Here is a 12,777-nt window from a genome sequence, read left to right as displayed (position 1 = left end):
GTCCCGGGAGCTATGCAAATTGTAGGGACGTCCCTACAGTTTCCCACACCCCAGGGCGGGGATTCTGGGGATCCGGCTCCGCCTTCGCCTCCAGCTAGAAAAAAAGAAGCCTAAGAGTTTAAAAGGGAACTAGCTAAATTCTGGCGTTCTCTCCTGCGCGCCGCACCCTCGCTTCCTGCCGGGGAGGGGCGGCCAGGCTTCAGCGAGCGCCCGCCCGAGCATCGAGAGCTGCGGCTAGAGTAGCTTCCTGAAGTCTCCGCGACCATAGAGCGCGGGCCCTGGGCGCCGCCAGCGGGTGGGGGACGTTTCCAGGACGGAAGTGGACCAGAGTGTCGAAGGGAGGGCGAGGCCGTAGCCCCAGAGCGACCGGGAGAACGAGCTGGTAGCGGGCCGGCGGGCGGGGCGCAGAGCCGGCAGCGCAGGTAGGCCAGGCGGGCCGGGCCGGAGCTTCTAGGTGGGGCTGCGGGGACAGGCCAGCCCGGGAAGCGGCGGGCGGGCCCCCCCCATCCTCCTGCATATCCTGTGTCCGGTCCTGTTGGGGAGGTCAGCATCCAGTGCGTTTCGTTTGGGGTTTGGGATTAAGCTAGCCGTGTGGCGAGAGGCAGGCCCCTTTCGTGGGAGCAGACTGTTCTCTGTCTCGGCTAGGTTTGGGGGAGGGTGAGGAATGGGGTGGCAGTGAGGCACTGGGCGGGGATGTCCTTTGGTGTTAGCAGATAGTGAGTATATGGTTAGGAAAGCTTTGGGTGAGTTTGGGATTAGGCGCGGTCGACTTTAGGAAGCGGGGATCCCTTTAGAAGTTACGAAGCTGGACTGAATTTTAAACATTAGCTGCACTAGTCAAGTCTGTTTCGTTTAGGTGACATTTAGGTTGAGGTCATTATTTTGTTTTATGGTATGACCAGCATATATCAGAGTACAGGATCAGGTTAAGGATCAACAACAGGAATTGACTTAGCCCGTTTTAGGGATTAAAGGCCATTGTCATGGTTAGAATTAAGAATAAACAGTGGAAAGGTGAATTAGGAAGCAAGTTAAAAAATAAGCTTTAGGACTAAGGGTCAGTATTTAGGGTTAAAGTCGAGGGATTTAGGCCTAAAAATAAAAGCTAGATTAGTTTGGATGTCTACTGTGGAAGGGATGAATGGCAAGGACTGGGGAATTCGGAAACAAAGTCAGGGTTAATGTTAGCAACCGGCAGCAGTGTTAGGGGTTGAGCTTTGCAGCCGCGGTTGAACAGGTAAAAAAACGTGAGAGGTTGGCAGAATGTAGCTGCCTTTGTTTCATGGTGAGGTCCCTTATTCCCGTGTAATCACAGAGGCATCTTTTACCCAGAGGCGACAGTCTGGGTTCCAGCTAGAACTGCTGACACCTGGGACTCCGCTTTATTCCGCTGCTTAAGCCTGGGACTTCCTGGGGCTACCATCACTGGGAGGCAGGGGTTTCTAGACTTACACCTTTTACTAGGTGGAAGGTAGGAACTGGAAAGCGACCCAGGAGTCAGACCAGGTCTAGTCCTAAGTGGGGAAGACTGGGAGAGAGGAGGCCATGACTGAGGGGGAAGCTGGCCAGACAAACACTGTTTCAACTGAGCTTCCGCAGTTTAACATACAACTTCGTTCTCTTCCCTGCCCTGCCGGCCTCTTGCCCCTGGCCCTACACTGCACACCCTGCACACTTCCTTATAGAGTCTTTCCTGGCCTTTAGCTCTTTCCTGGTTGTCCATCTTAACTCTTCATTCCCATCCTCTTTCCCCATCTCTTCATCCACACACCCTACTTTAGTTTCTGTCGCTCAAATCTGAGCTTTCCCATCGTCATAAAGCACTTTCTCAGGCGCTCCACCTGGTCAGCTGCTGAACCCCCGCCTCCCAGCTCTTGCTGTGTGTCCCCCCCTGGTTTCTGAGCCTCCTTTAATATCTAGGTCCAGTTGTAAATCCCCTTCCCCCATCCCCAACGGAAAAGAGGAAATGATACCCAAAGAGGAAACTGGGTCTTACTGATCCCACGCCCAGCCAGGCCACTGACCACACCCCCGTGTCACTACCAGCTTGACCCTGCCACTGACCACAACGCTACCCCCTATCCAGACTGATTCAGCCTTTGGCTTCTACCCCATGCTGCCCCTCCTCCCAGCTCCAGCATTACTTAGCCGCTGCCAGTGACCCTCCACTACCCCAGCAGCAGCCTAATATAGCCACTTACCACATCCCTCGCTCTTGTGAAGCTCCTGACCTGGCCTCTGACCTCCTGCTGTCATTCCCCAGTTAGTCACCATCCATGGAGCCACTCTTGCTCTTCCCCATCTGGTCCGGTCACCATCACACGCTCTGTTTCTTCTCATCACCTCCCCTCTGCCCTCCCCAGTCCTCCCCAGTCGCAGCCTGATGCGGTCAGTAGCTCCACCCTTCTGCCTCTACCTTCACACACTGTCCCATCACATCCCTTTCCCCCCATCCCAATCTAGCCCCATCCCTCTCTCTCGTTGCGTTACTTAACTGGAGCTGTCTCGTTAATAAGGGCCTGCTGCTCATAGGAGACTGCCCCTGGGCTCAGGCTTCTGGGAGCAGAGGAGGCTCATCAGTTCCTCCCTCAGGTTTTTCTTATGAATGGCAGCTTCCTCTCCACACAGCTTTAACTCTGGCTTCATTATCCCTTGTACTAATACAGGGTCCTCCTAACCTGGCCCCAAAGTTGCCCTAAAGTCCAGTTCTGGGGATGTCCCTGCGCAAAGTTCCCTGACCTCCTGTTCCCCTCCTGTCAGCTAAGTTCCTCATACTCTTCTCAGCCTTTGCCTCTCCATCTTAACCCTGCCTTCCCCGTCGCTGTGCTTCAGCCAGCTCGCCCGCTCACCCTCCCGAACGTTCCTCCATGATTTCCTGCTTCCCCACCTTTGCTCATGTCATTCTCTCTGCTTAGGATGCTACCTCTGACGCATCTTCGATTGACCTAAAGGAGAGAGCTTGCTTGGGCTTTGGAGTCAAAGAGACGTGGGTTCGGATCTTGGCTTCACAACTTATTATTTGGACAAGCACTTTGGAAAAGTATTTAACATTCTTGAGCCTTGGTTCCTAAAATGTAAAACTGGAAGTAATGGCACCTACCTTGTAGGGTTGTTGAAGGATTAACTGATATGATGTATGCAGTGCAATTAACATAGTCAATAAATAACATATCACTATTACTTTTCCTTAGCTCCATGTTTTTAAAGTCCTAACTTCAAATAATTCCTCTCATGGGTACCCTGGTCCCTCTACCCTAACCTGAAGGGATCCCTTTTCTGAGCATACACATTTTGGCTCTTTTCACTTCCTGCCCTCTGTTGTAACTCTGTGTTTAGCTTATCCACCCACCTGGAAGGCTGGCAACCTGCGGAAAGCAAAGTCTAAGTCTTACTCACCTTGGTTCCCAGCCACTGAAAGTTTGGCCCGGGGCCTTCCCACAATGGGCCCTCAAAAATGCGTGGAGGGAAAATGTGCATAATGGAAGGGGAGGGGTTGGGAACCTGGCATCAGGGCCTGGTGCACTGGTGAGGAAGCCGTGTGCACACGTGTGGTGCCTTCAAGAGATACATCTTTTGTAGAGGCTGTGAGACCGCGATAAGGTCTATGTAGGGACATCGTGAGTAGTTCTGTGGGAAGGAGTTGTGTGCAGGCTAAGGGGACTTGGTGAAGAGTGAGTTTGCATGTATGGATATGCAGACCCTGTGCTGGAGGAAGTCAGGTCCAGCCCATCAGCTGCCCAGTCCAGCCTTAAATGAGCCTCCAGCAGCCCGAGGCCGGATATGTCAGTCTCACCCACAAACCCCTCCCCCTCCCAGCGGTTGAGGACTCAGAGGCCAAATTTGGTAACAGACTGAGTGTTATTCCCCCAACCCTCTTACATTTTGACTCTGTGTTTGGCTTTCTCTCTCCCTTTGTGCCCTTTCGTAGCTCCCTATCTTTCTGTGGTTCCCTCTTGTGGGTACCTGCTCTGGTGATAGTCTCCCTGTACCCCAAAATTCCTTAGCTCTAGTGCACTTGCATTCCATTCCTTGCTGGGTTTTGACCTCCTGTCCTCCACTCCCCCCTCCAATTGCCCAACGCCTCTGGAATGCATCTCAGGAATGTATTGGGGGAGGAGGAGTTCTCTGGGAGGGGGACATGGAGGGGGTGTTGTTGTTTATAAAACATGATAGAAAGTGGGCCAGGGTTCTCAGATCAGGACAGGAAGCAGACAGCTTCTACTAATAGTTCCAGGGGTCTTGTTTGCCACTAGTCCCAATTCAGTGTCCAATTCCTTGACTTCCCTACACTCTCAATTAATTGTGTGGATAGCTACCTACAGCCAGTCTGGAAGTTAGGGCAGGCATGACTCGGCTCTGTTATCGGGGTCTCACAGAGGAAGAAGTGGGTATCCATATGTCCGGAGGAAACGGGGAGGAGGGGCGTTCATGCAGTTTCAGCTTGGGCTGCGTTGGCCTCTCACTCCTACTCTGGTTCCTCGCACTCCTGCATCGCTGACAACCAGGTCTGTCCTCTATGAATGGGGGTGGGGGGGCTGGGAGGGTCCTCTCATTTGGGGTAAGGATGGAGAACAAGCTCTGCCTCTTCTCCTGCAGTCCTGAACTGTATGTATGATCAGAAACCTTCTCCCGGTCACCGATCCTGGTATTTCCTATATCTGTGTCTGGTTTCTGTCAAGACTTTCTGCTCTCCTGTCCCATCTTTCCCAACCTCTTTATCCTCTACCCTTTCCTGGCTTACCTGGTTCTCAGGTGCCTTCTGTATCATGGTACCCATCTGTTTCCCAGTCCAGCTTACACCCTTGGGCTAGCAGCTTGCTAGGTGGAGAATGGGAGGCTACCTTACCTCCCTTCCCTCTTCATTGAGAGGCACTTAGCCCCATACCACATCGGGTCACATCATCAGCTGCTGGGCAGGCCTGTATGTAATGTGCTGCTCACTGTGGCTTCTTTAGCCCACTGAGAAGTGGTGGCTGAAAGGTAGAGGAATAGAGTTGGCTCTGCAGTGCTGAGCTGCACTGAAAGCATTGTCTGGGTTCCTGGTTAAGGTGGAGGATAGTCTGAGAAGAACTTGAACAAGCGAGAGTGAGTGCAAGAGAGCCACAGTAAAGATCAACGGCTGGTTGTAAAGGTCTGGACTCTGTCTTGCTTGCCTCAAACTTTCTCCTCTCCAAAAAGTGTTGGCGAGGTCATTTGTGAAGTCTGCAGACAGAGGATCATGATTCCACCTTGACTGCACAGCTCACTGGGAGAGCCTATACCATTCGGGTTGGGAGAGAGCAGGCACAGAATTAGGTCTCCCTGACAATGCTGGCCACAGACTGCAGGATTCGGGAGCCCCTGGGATTCTGCATTTTGCCAAGAAGAAGGCAAAAGCTATGAGAGGGAAGGCCACAAATGGGCCACAGGCAGCACTCTGAAAATCCCAGGATAGAATGGGAGATGAAGACAAGAAAAAAACAAGGCAGAGGCAGGGCTGGAAAAAGAGGAGATCGGAACAAGAGGCCCGAGGCAGTTGGAACCAGAGAGGTACGAATTCCAGTGGTGCAGGCAGGACAGTGTCCTCAGGTGACACCACATTTCAGGCTGCTCGCTCTTGTTCTCCAGAGACCAGCCTCTCTCTGGGACGTCTTCAGTGATCAAGACAGATCACTTGATAGAAGTAACCTTTCACCTTTTGAAATTATTAAATAGAGCAAAACAACTTATTATAATTCTTGGTTGTGGTGAGTCCCTTAAGAGTCCTTTGCCTGGGACCGTCTGGGGGCTCCAGTGAGAGTGTGTTCTAATGCTCTGATGTCACGGGCCAGGTGTAGCCAGGCTGAAGAGCAGAAGCCGCCACCATGGTTGCACTTTCGCTGAAGATCAGCATCGGGAATGTGGTGAAGACGATGCAGTTTGAGCCATCTACCATGGTGTATGATGCCTGCCGCATGATTCGTGAACGGATCCCAGAGGCCCTGGCTGGCCCTCGTGAGTGTGACTACCCCAGTGGTGGGGGGCAGGAATCTTCCATCCCTTATTCAGTATCTGCATTGTGTTCTGAAACTCTTCATCTCTTAAACCTATGCTCCAATTGTTTCAATGTTTCTTTTCCTCTTTTTTTTTGTTTGTTTGTCTTTTTGTTGTTGTTTTTAAGACAGGGTTTCTCTGTGCTTTGGAGCCTGTCCTCGAACTAGCTCTTGTAGACCAGGCTGGCCTTGAACTCAGAGATCCACCAGCCTCTGCCTCCCGAGTACTGGGATTAAAGGCGTGTGTCACCACCACCCGGTGTTTCTTTTCCTCTTTAAGTCCAAGGTCTAGGAGAAAATTATATACAAAGGCAATGGTATAGCTGTTTGGCCACAGTGGAGGTTTTATAAGTCTAAGGTGATCTACCATCTCTTTTAGCCAGCGACTTTGGGCTGTTTCTGTCAGATGATGACCCCAAAAAAGGTATATGGCTAGAGGCTGGGAAAGCTTTGGACTACTACATGCTCCGAAATGGGGTGAGTATCTTCCTCAGTGACCACTTGCTTCCTCTAACCAGTGTCTCACCTGTTTCCACCACTATATCTGCTACTCCTTTCTCACACCAGTTCCTTCCCCCCCAACCCTGGGCTTTGCACGTACCAGGCCCACTACCCCTAGCATGCCCATGTGGCTTTCTATGACAGGCAGTCAAAGCACCCTCTTTTTGGCTGAGCCACCATAGTCTTCCTTTCAGTAGTCTACTTTCCTTCTCCTTAGCTATAAAGAGAACTAGTTTAAATAGGCCCTGACTGCATTTCCCTGCTCCAACAGGACACCATGGAGTACAGGAAGAAACAGAGACCCCTGAAAATCCGGATGTTGGATGGAACCGTGAAGACTATCATGGTGGATGACTCCAAGACAGTCACTGACATGCTCATGACTATCTGTGCCCGAATTGGTAAGGGGTCTTGGGAGGGCAAAGGCCTGGGTGGGGAGGTTCCAACTCTGTCAAAAGACTTTTGTGCTTGGACTTACCAACCCATCCATTTCCCTAGGCATCACCAACCATGATGAATATTCACTGGTTCGAGAGCTGATGGAAGAGAAAAAGGACGAGGGAACAGGGACCCTAAGGAAAGACAAGACCCTCTTGCGAGATGAAAAGAAGATGGAGAAACTGAAGCAGAAATTACACACAGATGATGAATGTAAGCAGAACCAAAGGGGTCCTTGGAAATGCAGGGGAGGGAGGGGAAGGGCAGCCATTTCTTCTGTGTTTGCCGAGTCATGGAATTTACATTTTGATGAGGAAAGGCCGGCATGAAGAAGTGAAAGCCTAGACAGGAGGCAGCACAAGGGCCGGGTGGGGTTGGTGCTAAGGGTACTGTCTGCTCCAGTGAACTGGCTGGACCACGGGCGGACACTGAGGGAACAGGGGGTAGAAGAGCACGAGACGCTGCTGCTGCGGAGAAAGTTCTTCTACTCAGACCAGAATGTGGATTCCCGGGACCCTGTACAGCTGAACCTTCTCTATGTGCAGGTATGGAGTAGACCTGGACGGGGTGAGATGGGGCGGGGCAGGCATTAACAGGGCTGTCCCTGCACCCATGCAGCGTTCGCTCCTTCTGTGTTCTCCAGGCGCGAGATGACATCCTGAACGGCTCCCACCCTGTCTCCTTTGACAAGGCCTGTGAGTTTGCAGGCTTCCAATGCCAGATCCAGTTTGGACCTCACAATGAGCAGAAGCACAAGGCTGGCTTCCTTGAGTAAGTGACCCACATCCCATACCCTGTCATGTCTTGGAACCCCCTACCACTGTGATCCAGTGGACCTGTCTGCACCTCACCTTCCCTCCCCATTTCCTCTTCCAAGGTATGAGAATTTGACGCCCACAGGTCTTCATGCTTTCAGCTACCATCGTCCTTTGTCTCCTCACTGGCCCCATCAGAGTGGCAATGTTTGTTCAGTATCTCCGCCCTGTCCCCTGTAACTTGTTTCTGTTTGTTTTAGAGTCTCTGAAGAATTTGCTGTATTGGCCAAAGTAAAATAATAGGACATTTTCCTTTTGGGGAACATTACATTAAAAGGTTCCCCAAATCTCATTCGCTGTTATTTCTCAGGATCCAAAGACCTTAGTGAGGCTTTGTTAGTGTCCTAAGTACGTGACCCTCCTTCTAGGGAGCTTCCTCTCTTCTTGGCTCCCTCTTTTTCTCAGAAAACTAGGTTCCCAATTGAAGTTTCCTCAACACCCCATCCCCCAAGAAAGCACAGGTCACTCAGTAGCTCATGCTGAGTTCCGACTAGTTCAGAAACCAGTGCAAACCAGTTTCCTCAGTCTCTCTTAGAGATGATACTGTCCTAGACGTTTCCTCAAACCTCTAGGCCCACATGCCCCTGATGCTATCCACTCCATGCTGACCCTCCCTTTTCTGGTGTAGCCTGAAGGACTTCCTGCCCAAGGAGTATGTGAAGCAGAAGGGCGAGCGTAAGATCTTTCAGGTGAATGGGGTAGGGGAAAGTGTCTGGGCTGACCTGGGAGCTTGGCTGCTTGATTCTCCTGGCTAAGTGGCCCCCACCTTCTCTCCATCTCTGCTCACCTTGCTTCTGCCCTCCGAGCTGTTCTCCACCTGCCTTATGCCAAGAAAGCAGAAGATTTGGGTTTTAATCTCAGCTCGTCACCAATTTTGTTGTGGAATTCCCATTTTGGGTTTTGCTTTTTGTTTGAGATAGGATCTCACTTTGTAGCCCAGGCTGGCCTCAAACACACAGCAATCCTCTTACCTCAGCCTCCTGAGTATTGGGATTATGGGTGTGAGTTACCATGCCTGGCTCAATTCAGTATTTTCCTTGTCCTCTCCCCTGGGTTAATGGTGCCTACACTGTGGACACCAGATAGGAGCATCACTGGGCTTTTGGCCTGAAGTGACTGTGAAGCATAGTCTTTGTCCCTGTTCTGAATACTCAGCCCCAAAGACCTCTTTGTGAACTCTGACAGTCCTGGATCCTCCTGCTTCTTAACTCCCCAGACCCATGTTTAGAATGTCTGCAAGTTCCTTAACCTTGTTCCTTACGTCGCTTCTGCTCCTTAGCCAGCCCACACTGCATCTCATCTCTTGCCTTCCTAAACCTTTCTGTGTGCTAATAATACTCTGTCATTACAGTTAACATTCTGCTTGACTCCTCCATTGCAGTACTATCCCCAGATTGCTAACTTTCCCATTTCCCACTTGAAGGCACACAAGAACTGTGGGCAGATGAGTGAGATCGAGGCCAAGGTGCGCTATGTGAAGCTGGCCCGCTCCCTCAAGACCTACGGTGTCTCCTTCTTCCTAGTCAAGGTGGGTCCTGTCCCCTTCTTACTACCTTCCTTATGCCTAACTCTTGTCCTTCCCTGTCTCTCCAGACTCCTCTGACTCTGTCCTTTGTCTTCCCCTCCAGTTCCCAGGAATCTGATTCTCAGTGTTGCTTTGACTGTGAAAACCTGTCTGTTGTCGGTCCCCATCACCACCACCTCCTCCTTCCCCAGCATACTTTGTCTGTAGTAGAGCTTCATCCTGGGCCTGCTCATGAGCACAGTAGCCTAGCCCTCCTGGCTACCTCAGCATCCCTTGTGGTCTGGAGCTGATCTGAGCATTTGCCCCACATTTGACCTCTAACCTTAACACCAACTGCAACCTCTGTCTCACAGGAAAAGATGAAGGGGAAGAATAAACTAGTGCCCAGGCTGTTGGGCATCACTAAGGAGTGTGTGATGCGTGTGGATGAGAAGACCAAGGAGGTGATCCAGGAATGGAGCCTCACCAACATCAAACGCTGGGCTGCCTCTCCCAAGAGCTTTACCCTGGTGTGTGTTGGGATTCCAGTGGGAAGGGCTTGGGGTTACATCCAAAGGTCTTTCCCCTCTTCCTTAGGGTGGGGTGAAGTGAACAGGGCTGCAGGGAAAGTACTTCTGTCATGGGAAGTGGAGGTTAGACTGGATAAGAAACTCAGGGGGCTGGAGAGATGGCTCAGTGGTTAAGAGCATTGCCTGCTCTTCCAAAGGTCCTGAGTTCAATTCCCAGAAACCACATGGTGGCTCACAACCATCTGTAATGAGGTCTGGTGCCCTCTTCTGGCCTGCAGACATACACACAGAATATTGTATACATAATAAATAAATATTTAAAAAAAAAAAAAAAGAAACTCAGTGAGGGATGCTTAAATGGACCAGGTAATGGATGGATATACTCCTTATATTCAACAGAGCTTAGGGAGTATTTGTTACCATCCTATTGCTCTGCCAAAGCAACATGACCAAGGCAGCTTGTAGAAGGAAGAGTTTGTTTGGGCTTATGGTTATATAGTTTATATGGGCAATGGGATAAGAGCTCTTTGCCATCACTGGGAAATGCACAGAGCAGACAGTCATGGCAGCTGGAGCAGTGAGCTGAGAAATCATATTAAACCACAGGCAGGAATCAGAGAGCAAACTGGCAATGGTTGAAGTCTTGAATTCTCAAAGCCCATACTTTCTCCAGCAAGGCCACACCTCCTAAGCCTCCCTAAACAGTGCAGCCAAGTGTTTAAATGCCTGAGACTGTGGGGAAGGGGCATCACCTCAGTGGTAAACTGCTTGCCTGTCATTTGTAAAGACAGGAGGAGTTCATGCCCCAGTTCCACACACACAAACAAGTTGGGCATGTACGTAGCACTCTGAGGCAAGGAAATGGCAGTGAGTTTGAGGCTAGCCTGCACTAGTGAGTGAGTAGCAAACCATCCAAGGCTATATAGTATCAAAAGAGAAAAGTAAAGTCGACAGAGCATGCTGTAGCCAGCTGCTGAGGTTATGTGAACTGTCAGGAAACGCTAATAGACGAGCAAGCCTCCCTTCTTTGAGCTCCAGCTATTTACAGTAATTCTTTCCCGCTGGCTTTATAATTTTAAGGTTATGCATTGAATGCTGATACCAGCTTGATAGAATGCTAGATGATGGAAATGGGAATGATAGATGCTATTTTTCCACTTTGGATGTTTGTCATTTAATAAACATACTGGTGCCTTCCCAGTTGTATTCTCTGGGGAAGGTAGAAGAGATCTTTTAAATGACATGTATCTGAAACTGTGTAGCATAAAAGCCACTTCTCAGAAGCAAAGTCCCCTCTAGGAAGGGAGGTGAAGAAATCAGTGATTGAAGAAAGGTGGGCCAGCTTCCTAGAGGGCTGTTGGCATGGACAGCACCTTCATCAGGTGGACTTTGAGCCATTCCTCCTCCATTTCCCCCCTGGGTAGATTCATGTCTCCTGCTCAGTCTCCACCTTGTCTCTTTAGGACTTTGGAGACTACCAGGACGGCTACTACTCAGTACAGACGACTGAAGGTGAGCAGATCGCACAACTCATTGCCGGCTACATCGATATCATCCTTAAGAAGGTGAGTGCTTCCACCCAGCCTGCGCACTTCTTGGCACTGCTCCCGAGCCCCTCCCCACGCCAGCCCTCTAGAAACAGGCCCAAGTTCTAGAAATGGCTGACTGCCTCTGCTTAACTACCTAACTCCTTTTCCCTTTTCTTCTTACAGAAAAAAAGCAAGGACCATTTTGGGCTGGAGGGGGATGAAGAGTCTACTATGTTGGAGGACTCGGTGTCTCCCAAAAAGTAGGAAGGGAGTGGGCTGATAACCATTCCATGAGTAGGGAAAGTAAGGCTTGACTGCAAGGAGTCACTGGGTGCTGGGCATCTTTAGCCTAGTTCTTTGTTCTTTGTTTTGTTTTGGTTTGGTTTTTTTTTTTTTTTTTTTTTTTTGGTTTTTCAAGACAGGATTCTCTGTAGCTTTGAAGCCAGTCCTGGAACTAGCTCTTATAGACCAGGTTGGCCTTGAACTCACAGAGATCCACCTGCCTCTGCCTCCCAAGTGCTGGGATTAAAGGCGTGCACCACCACCACATAGCTTGTTCTTTCTTCTTTTTAAAAAAGTTGTATTTTTTTATTTGTGTGAGTGAGTTCAGGTGCTCTCAGGTGTTTGGTCCCTGGAACAGTAATTGTGAGCTGTCTGACTTGGGTTCTAGGAACTGTACTTTGCCCCTTGCAAGAGCGGCAGGCACTCTTAACTGCTGAGCCTGTTGTCCATCCCATGGTTCTTTCACTAGGCTCAGGCTCATGAAACCCTACATCAGTGGTTCTCAACCTGTGGGTCACGACCCCTTTGGGGGTCTCAGATATCCTGTGAGTCAGATACTTACACTACAATTCATAACAGTAGCATAATTACAGTTATGGTCAGGCAATAGTGGTGCATGCCTTTAATCCCAGCACTTGGGAGGCAGAGGCAGGTGGATCTCTGTGAGGTTAAAGCCAGTCTGATGTACAGATCAAGTTCCAGGACAGCTAGGGTGGTTACACAGAAAAACTTTGTCCTAAAAAACAAAACAAAACAAAACCCAAACAAACAAAAAATTACAGTTTTGAATTAGCAATGAAATAATTTTATGGTTGGGGGGGTCACCACATTGTGAGGAACTGTATTAAAGAGTCACAGGGTTAGGAAGGTTGGGAACCACTGCCTGAGATCCCAGGACTGCTGAAGGACCGCAGCTGTTCATCCTGTCTCCAGGTCAACAGTACTTCAACAGCAGTATAACCGAGTGGGGAAAGTGGAGCATGGCTCTGTGGCTCTACCAGCTATCATGCGCTCTGGAGCCTCTGGTCCCGAGAATTTCCAAGTGGGTAGCATGCCACCTGCCCAGCAGCAGATTACCAGTGGCCAGATGCACCGAGGCCACATGCCGCCTTTGGTAAGAGTACATCTACCTCTGCATGGTCCATGGGTCGGTCCCTCTCCCAAGTG

General features: G+C 50.3%; 1 protein-coding gene across 1 annotated transcript in view; it reads left to right on the top strand.

Annotated features, from left to right (window-relative positions):
- Positions 1–99: 99 nt before the first annotated feature.
- Tln1 (talin 1) overlaps positions 100–12,777 on the top strand; it is a 31,118-nt gene continuing 18,440 nt past the window's right edge. The window contains 13 exon segments of the mRNA XM_038347506.2: positions 100–422; positions 5,811–5,973; positions 6,391–6,488; positions 6,784–6,913; positions 7,011–7,163; positions 7,353–7,495; positions 7,594–7,721; positions 8,394–8,454; positions 9,189–9,293; positions 9,644–9,799; positions 11,263–11,364; positions 11,512–11,588; positions 12,544–12,724. Of these exon segments, the coding sequence (XP_038203434.1) occupies positions 5,844–5,973; positions 6,391–6,488; positions 6,784–6,913; positions 7,011–7,163; positions 7,353–7,495; positions 7,594–7,721; positions 8,394–8,454; positions 9,189–9,293; positions 9,644–9,799; positions 11,263–11,364; positions 11,512–11,588; positions 12,544–12,724 (1,464 nt within the window). The 5' untranslated portion in view covers positions 100–422; positions 5,811–5,843.

This window comes from Arvicola amphibius, chromosome 11, assembly GCF_903992535.2.
Source record: "Arvicola amphibius chromosome 11, mArvAmp1.2, whole genome shotgun sequence".
In the NCBI taxonomy this organism is placed as follows: Eukaryota; Metazoa; Chordata; class Mammalia; order Rodentia; family Cricetidae; genus Arvicola; species Arvicola amphibius.
The sequence above is the reverse complement of the archived record's forward strand: the minus strand, read 5'-3'. Positions and strand labels throughout refer to the sequence as shown.